At 33.3% G+C, this 9,404-nt stretch overlaps 1 protein-coding gene across 1 annotated transcript in view; it reads left to right on the forward strand.

Moving 5' to 3' along the window:
* The window catches only part of LOC101887479 (frizzled-like), a 234,205-nt gene extending 226,481 nt beyond the window's left edge, over positions 1–7,724 (forward strand). Inside the window, exon 5 of the mRNA XM_059129453.1 lies at positions 2,863–7,724. Within this exon, the coding sequence (XP_058985436.1) occupies positions 2,863–3,392 (530 nt within the window). The 3' untranslated portion in view covers positions 3,393–7,724. The remainder of the gene's footprint in view (positions 1–2,862) is intronic.
* Positions 7,725–9,404: the final 1,680 nt, after the last annotated feature.

Consider the following 9,404-nt stretch of genomic DNA (forward strand, 5'->3'; position numbering starts at 1 on the left):
GCCTTAGGCTGTAGCATTCAGCCTAGCGTAGCCCGACGCCAAGGAAGTGGACGGAAGAAAACAGCTACATCAGCAAAAATGGTTCGCAGAAGTAAAGAAGCGACTTTGATCGAAACCCGCGTAGCAATGGCCGAAAAATGGCTTGTGAGCTAAAACATATCGCAAAATTCCATTCGGCAAATATTGAAAAATGAGTAAAGCTATTGAAATTTCAAACAGTGCAAGAACTTACACCGCAACAGAAAGAAAATAGAGCTAAAGACTTATTTCGCTTGGCCGAAAGTGATGAACTGCCGAATTTGGTTTTCTCCGATGAGAAATCATTCGTTGTCCAGCAGTTTGTAAACAAACAAAATGATCGTGTTTACTTGCCAAAGAGGTCAGCTGAAAATGTGCACCTTCGGTTGGCCAACACAACTCAAGCGGCGGCCATGGTTGTTGTTGTTGTAGCAGCTCATACAGCTGTATTCGTTCTATTTCTATTTTCTGAGTCCATTCAATCTGGTTCTGCCTCTAAGTCCAGTCTCAAAAAGGATGCAATCTGGTTGGGTTGTGTTCATAACGAGACTGGAGTTATGTGAGTAGGCTTGGCTGGACAGCGATATAGGTGCGGCGTGTCATATGGGTCTTTGCCACATGCTGGGCAGACGTTCTGCACGTCGCTGTTAATTCAGGGCCCAGTATGAATTTAGGCGGCTGCACCATTCGGATCGTAATTGTGCCAAAACTACTCGGGTTTGTCGGGGCAGCTCTCGTTCTTCGGCTGCGAAGGGTAGGGGGGGATGGTCTCCTAGTGCAATATTTACTCTATATCCTTCAATAACTCCTGAGACCGCATTAGAGTGAATACTATTCAGTCCCGCTTGATAGGCCTGTTGATATAGAGGCTCTCATAAAGGTCTTAACTTACGTGCCTGGGCGGAGGTTGCCTATCCACAATATAGCGATGCGGATGGCTTTGTCTATAACACCTAAGCAGGTAAGACCTTCGCCTTCTCATGCAGGTGATCGACAGGTGCCATGAGGAGACACCCTGTTGCGGTTCTAAGGGCAGCATTCTGGCAGTGTGGGCCGCCATAATAGCCAATGGTCGCTCTACGCTCATATTAATCGACCGTGGCATCAGAATCAAAGCCGAATATTATCGACAAAATATTCTGGAGGGTGTATTAAAGTCTTGGGCACGCAAACATTTTGGCCGCAGACCTTGGACATTCCAACATGACACAGCACCATCGAACTCAGCACGCGCCACCAAGAATGGTTACAAAATTAAGGTTCCTCGCTTCATTTCCAGCACACAATGGCTACCAAAAAATCTCCGGATACCAATCCGTTGGACTATTGTGTCTGGAGTATTTTGGAAAAGCAAGGTTGGCACTAAAAAATACCAAAGTGTCGATCACCTGAAAAAAGCGCTTCGCCGGGAAAGGGCCAAAATATCGCAGAGCAACATTCGGGCAGCGTGTGACAATTTCATTGGCCGTTTGAAGGCCATAATTCGTGCCAAAGGTGACCAATTCGAACAAATCTAAACTTATTCTGAAATTTGATGCTATTTCCGATATTTTATGCTTTCAGTCAATAAATAAAAAAAAAATATTAAAAATTATGGCGTTGGACTTTGTTGCAGTTTTTTTATCTCACCCTGTAGACCTCAAGATTCTATTGAAAATGTTTGCAAACCTGCACGTGTAAAGCTCTAAGAGACCTATTTAAATTTGATAGCTCAAAAGTCCTTTAAAAATATTGTTTAAAAAATTCGATTTTTTTTTGAAGGACTCTAAAGGTCCTTCGATAAAATTAAAAAAAAAAATGTAAAAATTATGGCGTTTGACTTTGTTTCAGTTTTTTTATCTCACCCTGTAGACCTCAAGATTCTATTGAAAATGTTTGCAAACCTGCACGTGTGAAGCTCTAAGAAACCTCTTTAAATTTGATAACTCAAAAGTCCTTTGAAAAAAATTATTAAAAAAAATATTTTTTTTTGAAGGACTCTAAAGGTCCTTCGATAAAATAAAAAAAAAAATGTGACTGTAAAGGTCCTTCTATAAAATTAAAAAAAAAATGTAAAAATTATGGCGTTTGACTTTGTTTCAGTTTTTTTATCTCACCCTGAAGACCTCAAGATTATTTTGAAAATGTTTGGAAATATCCAAGTGTAAAGCTCTAAGGGACCTATTAAAATTTTATAGCTTAATTTGTCCTTTTAAAATATTATTAAAAAATCGATTTTTTTTTGAAGGACTCTAAAGGTCCTTCGATAAAATTGAAAAAAAAGTGAAAATTTTGGCGTTTGTCATTGTTACAGTTTTTTTATCTCACCCTGTAGACCTCAAGTTTTTTTTGAAAGAGTTTGCAAACCTGCACGTGTAAAGCTCTAAGAGACCTATTTAAATTTTATAGCTCAAAGTTCCTTTGAAAATGTTATTAAAAAAATCGATTTTTTTTGAAGGACTCTAAAGGTCCTTCGATAAAATTAAAAAAAAATGTGACTAAAGGTCCTTCGATAAAATTAAAAAAAAATGTAAAAATTATGGCGTTTGACTTTGTTTCAGTTTTTTTATCTCACCCTGTAGACCTCAAGATTCTTTTGAAAATATTTGCAAACCTGCACGTTTAAAGCTCTAAGGGACCTATTTAAATATTATAGCTCAATTTGTCCTTTTAAAAATTATTAAAAAATCGAATTTTTTTGAAGGACTCTAAAGGTCCTTCGAAAATATTTTTAAAAAACCCCAATTTTTTGTTTTAATTTTATTATTAATGTTTATTTATTTATTTAATTATTATTTTTTTTTTAATAATTAATTTTCTAATAATTTTAAATTTTTTAATTTTAATTTTTTTCTCTCCTTCCAGGTGACATTTTATCGGGCGTCTGTTTCGTCGGCCAACTGGACACCCACTCTCTAGGGGTATTTCTCATCCTACCTCTGTGCATTTATCTCTCGATTGGAGCCCTATTCTTGCTGGCCGGCTTTATATCCCTTTTCCGTATACGTACCGTTATGAAGACGGATGGCAAACGTACCGACAAGCTGGAACGCCTTATGATGCGCATTGGATTCTTCTCGGGTCTCTTTATCCTCCCAGCCCTGGGCTACTTGGGTTGTCTCTTCTACGAGTATTATTTCTTCGATGAATGGATGGTCCAATGGCATCGTGACATTTGCCGTCCCTTCTCAATACCCTGTCCCCTACCAAGGCCCGACGGGTCTGAGTCGCGGCCTATTTTTCAAATATATATGGTCAAGTATTTGTGTTCAATGTTGGTGGGTGTCACCTCTAGTGTGTGGCTGTATTCGAGTAAGACGGTGGTGAGTTGGCGTAATTTTGTCGAGAAGCTGCAGGGGAAGGAGACGCGGACAAGAGGTCAGGCGTATGTGTAAAAAACTAAGAAACCACAAAAATTAGTTGATAAGGATAATTTAATGATAAGAAAATATGCTATGAATAGTTTTTTTGTTGTTGTAATAATTTGTAAAATATTTTTTTAAAAAATTACACACACACACACAGATACAGACAGACAGCAGAAGCAACAACTTACCTAGAAATGTAACACAAAGCAATTGAGTGCTCAAATTTAGAGTTTAGAAATCTTTATTTTCAATAGACGTAACGCGAGTAGTACCACATGTGGTTGGTAGACCACAGTATACTCAAGAATACAAGGCGTAGGGACGAAAATTGTAAGAGAATCTAAAAATTGTTGCAATTTTTTCCCTAGGTCTCCAAAATTAAACCAAATCACAGAAAAATTTAACACAAATAAAATATTTGCACACAAGATATGGAATTTCCAAAACTAGAATTTCTCCAAAAATTCACAATTTTCCGTTTCGAAATATCAATTCATTTGGCTTCAAAAATTGCAATTTAAAGTTAGCATAAATGGGAGCGTATTAGTAATATTAATACCAAAGCCAATTGGGCGTATGATGAGTAATTTATTTTTTGACATATCTGTTACTTATACGCCCCCCTTTGATAATATGAATATTTTCCCCCCAATATAAGGTTATTTTTCTCCAATCAAAATGTTTTCCTATCCTGAAATCCGAAATTACCTTCCTATTTTTAGAAACTAGAGTTCCTATGGAACCTCTCTCAATTTACCTTTTTGAAATATCATTTCATTTGGCTCCGGAAATCGCATTTTAAGGCATGCATATAGGGGCGTATTAGTAATATTAATATCCACCGATACTTTGGCGTATGACCGATATTATATTCTAATATTTTTATTGTTCATACGCCACACACTATGTCTCTCTAAGAGGATTTTAAACTACAGCGAACCACCAAAAGAAATATTTATAAAAATTTTCTTCAAAACTTAGTTTTCCTTAAAAACTTCATCCAGACTTTAATGTGCTCTGTCGAACCTAAAAATCTTTGCGGATCAATATGATTATAATATTTTCTGAAACTGAATTTCTTGGTAAGTAAATCCCTATTTACCGTTAGCAGATATCAATTCATTGAAGCTGAATAATGCCAAGTCTAATGGGAGCCTATAAGTAATATAAATCAAAAGTACCATGTTGCGTATGTTTACAGTTTTTCAATATCAGGTAACTGGACCGGAAAAATGCACCTAGAACTAACTTGCTTAGAGGAAAGGAGAACATTATACTCACAAAACTTCAAAGTGATTTTCTGAGTTTCAGTGAATTGATCCGGAAGAACTCCTAAAGGAGATTTGTTAGCTCGATTAGTCCCCTATTAATGGATATGTAATTTGGCTAGCAGTTCAACAAAAATTTGTAAAATTTCTGCACAAAACTGCTTACGCATTTTCAGAAAGCGCATAAGTACTTCGAATTCATACTACCCTCTTGCGTATGATTTATTTTAATTATTCGATATGAGATTTTGTTAATAATTTAGGAAACTATGGTATTTTCTGATAGAGCACAGATCGAGGAAACAATTGTGGTTAACAGTTTTTCCAAAATAAATTCATTGGAGCGCACAATATTGCCCGAAAAATAACTTGCACAGAGTCCCAAGGAAACTCTGCAATAATACTTTTCTATGCTAGATTTTTTGTTTTAATGAATTAATTACCTACAACTTTAGGCCTAATTTAAATCCTTAATATCTCCTCTTTCAAAAGTTGTGAGGGTTCTCCATATCTGCCAATAAATCTTATAACATATGCTACTTGTGGCACTTGCGCATTTTCCGCAATTATCGGTACAATTTTGAGTAAAGTATTTCCATCAGTTTTCACATGCAGATTTGGGGAATTTTAACATATTTTGGAGAACCAGAGGCTAGACAATAACAACTGGACCACCATTTGTCAATTTGAAGTCGTTGAGGCGAAAAAATTGCCCAAGAAATTAGTAACCGAAGGCCATACGAAGACCTCCAAGATTTTAACATTCTTTTGACGTTTTGTAGGTTTCATTAACTGGGTTTCAAAAAAGTTTATGGCCGAAGTGGTTGCTCAAAGAGTCCTCTTCAAGATTAAAGTGGAGTTACACTGGTGCATAAAGAAATCCCGGGAAAACTGATCCCAGAGTACTTGCGCAAAAATTGAAAATCCAGAGTTTTTCCTAAATTTAAAATTTCTGTTTTTCTTTTTGGCTTTTTTGTGTTTTTGGCAAAACGCTTTATTTTTGAGATGCAATGAGGGGTCCTCTCCCGAAATTTGTAAAAGTTAATCACGGGTACAGGCAAAATTGATCAAATTTGTCCGCTGGAGTATTTGCGCAATTTTGGAAAATTTAATTGCAAATATTCTATGACGATCTTATATTGGCTTCGCCTGCACCTTCGCATATCTTTAAAGAGTATTGGGTAGAGAAACACATATGAAGTTTAGGTTCCCAATATCAATAATTTGGAGCAAAATTCTAGACCGAGAAATATCTGCCTAAAATTGATAAGAGAAGTTATAAGAGCTTCGATGTGCAATGAGCTATTTTTATGGTTCAATGAATTGATTTTGGAAATCTTTGAATTGCAAATGGTTACTTAAAGGATCGCCTTTAAAAATATATGTTTGTCTTCGACATGTGCTACCATAACCTCCGACAGTGGGTTATAATATACTTGCGAAAAATTCAAAATTTAGCAATTTTTCCTAAGTCGGACTATTTCAATTATATTTTATTGAATTTTTATTAGTTCTGACTACATCTCAACATATTTTGGAAGGGTATTGGATAGAGAAACACACAGGAAATAAAATTTTCCATTATTAATAAACTGGAGCAACAAATCTTGACCGGGAATTATCCGCCTAAGAGCATAAGAATAATTGTAAGGTTTTGACATTCAATGGGCAATTTTTATGGTTCAATGAATTGATTTAAGAAAACTTTACATTGAAAATTTTTACTTAAAGTACCCGCCTTAAAAATATAACAGTGTTTCCGAGAAGTTAAACCAAACCCCTGGACAGTAGGTCAGAGAGTACTTGCGCAAAATCCAAAATTTGGAAATTTTCTAAAATCCTGATTTTCATGTTATTTATATAATTCTTGAGAGCACTTAAGCTGAAATTGTTTGTTTAAAGTGTCCCCTTTTGAAATATATTTAAGTTGTCTATGTGTTTGACCAAATATCGGAAAAATGCCACCAATAGTACTTGCGCAAAATTTGAAAATATAGGAAAATCTTTTGAAATAATTTTTATTCTCTATCTTCTTTGTAATTTGGTTTCTTTTTCCGTTACATAAATTATTTATTGGGGAAAATAAAACCAAATGTGTGTCCAAGGTTATTTTCTCTTCGAAATTTATAGAAATTTTTTAAATGTTCAGACACAAGCAATGAAAGTTGAATATATTCCTCCCATCGATATTTTCGAAACAAGACTTGGCAATTTATCACTTTCATTTAAAATTTTCAATTTGTCATTTAATTTAGCTATCGAAATAACCATTTTTCTCTTATGGTATGGGGGTGCGTATAAGTATTTTTAATTCCCAAGACCACATGGCGTGTGACTTATATTCTCTCATTTGTGTTTTTATTACTCATACGCTCCAAAGTTTATATAGATACATTTATTTTGTGTTTCTGACAACAAATTGAGTTTCAAAAATTTGAATTTTGTTTTTAATACCTAATTTAAATAACTTTAAAAATTGTATTGACATTTTCTATGAGTGCAGCCAAAGTTTAAATGTAAAATTAAATATAATGTGCTAAGAAAAAATATTAAAAAAAAATATTTGCAAATTATTTTTTAGAAGAAGTAAAGGGAATTTTCGGAACGTCTTCGAGGCCAATAAAAAAAACTTCTTAAAAAATTGCAAAAAAAATTACTTTCAAGAAAAAAAGCTTACGTTAAGAAAATTTCCCACTTTCTTTGCCTTCATCTTAAATGTGAGTCAACAAACTTTATGAATTATTTTAATTTTCTTCGTTTTTTAGAATCTATAGCTTACTATATGGCTTGTGTAAATAGTTAGCTTTAATTTGAATACGATTTAAATAAGTATTTTTATTCTCAGCTGAGTCCTCTCTGAATTAATGCTTACAAATTAAGTTTTATTTTTTAAACAATAAGCAACGAAAATAATATATTGTTAATAATTTGCTCATAAATATTTTTATTGACTAATTTAGTAGAGATACATATTTTGTAGAATTATGATTTTTAAGTTATAAAAGCTTTATATGTGCCCATTAAATATTATTTTTAATTTAAGAAAAAATATATTTTTTTTTAACAAAAAGAAAGAAAAACAGAAAAAGAATTATGAGATTTTTTTTTTATAAAATTATTATACGCTAAGGAAAAAGTTGTTGAATTTTTGTGAGATTCCAACAAAAAATTACATTTTTTTATAAATAAATTGAAGTGTTTTGAAATTTGGCTCTAATTTTACCCAAATATTCATTTTAGACTAACAATGTCAATGGAGAAAATCTTCAGCTATTACTAATGTCAAGAAAAATGATAATAAATTGTATTGTAAATTGTGATTATTTTCCACATGCACCAAAAAAATGTTCAGAGTACTTCATTTTGGATACATGACGTCAATAAGAAAAATATTCTACACCAAATGGGAAATATTTTTTCCTTTAACATCAAATCGGTAAAATGTACTGAAGTAGAAAAATGGGTCCGTGTTGAACATAACTCCCACAATTACCAAAAAATAAATGTAATCAAAAATAATGTTTATATACCCAAACTGGAGGCGATATTTTCTCGATATCTATTCAATCTATAGATTTTCTGCCTTTGGCGACCCATAATGAAATTTACCGGAGAATATTTTCTCCCTCAACAAAAACACTCTTAAATTTATATTAGATAGAAATATGAAAAGATTTTGAAAAATCTCCAATTTGACAAAAGAATGAAAAGATTCCCAAAAATATCAAATTCTTTGATATTATTTCCCTAATATCTATTGTACCTACAGAGTTCTGGTCTTCGGTGACCCATAGTGAAATTAGATGGAAAATATTTTCTCCTTTGACCTCCAGCCGCCAACATGGAGTGTTGTAGCAAAAATGGACCAATTTTAGAAATTTCTCCCAATTTTGAAAAAATCAAAAATACATGGTTTTTATACCTAAATTGAGTCGGATTTTTTCTTGATATCTAATCAATTAACAGATTTGCTTTCTTTAGCGGTTCATAGTGAAATTTTACAGATAATATTTTCTTCATTAACATCAACACTCTAAAATTTATATTAGACAAATATATGGACAGATTTTGAAAAATCCCCAGCTTGAAAAGGTCCCATACCAAATCTCTTTACGATGTTATCCTGAAGTCTGTTGCATCAACGGGATTCTGGTTTTCGGTGACCCTTAGTCAAATTTGGTGAAAAATATATTCTCCTTTGACATCCAAACCTCCACTTGGAATGTTGTAGAAGAAATTCGTTAATTTTTGGAAATTTCTCCCAATTTAGGAAAAATCGTAAATATTGATTTTATATCCAAATTGGGGCCGATATTTTCTTAATACCAATTCAATATAAATATTTGCTTTCTTTGGAGACCCATAGTGAAATTTAACGGGAAATATTTTCCCCATTAACATCAACCCTCAAAAATTGGTATTAGGCAGAAATATGAACAGATTTCGAAAAATCCCCAATTTGACAAAAGACCTAACGGGTCCCAAAAATATCAAATTCTTTCCACTATTTCCCTAATATCTATTGTATCTACAGAGTTCTGGTCTTCGGTGGCCCATAGTGAAATTAGATGGAAAATATTTTCTCCTTTGATCTCCATCCGCCAACATGGATTGCTATAGAAGAAATGGACCGATTTTGGAAATTTCTACCAATTTAGGAAAAATCAAAAATTTTGTTTTAATATCCAAATTGGAGCGGATTTTTTCTTGATACCAAATCAATATAAATATTTGCTTTCTTTGGCGACACATAGTGAAATTTAACTGAGAA

The sequence above is a fragment of the Musca domestica genome, unplaced genomic scaffold, assembly GCF_030504385.1.
Source record: "Musca domestica strain aabys unplaced genomic scaffold, Musca_domestica.polishedcontigs.V.1.1 61, whole genome shotgun sequence".
NCBI lineage: Eukaryota > Metazoa > Arthropoda > Insecta > Diptera > Muscidae > Musca > Musca domestica.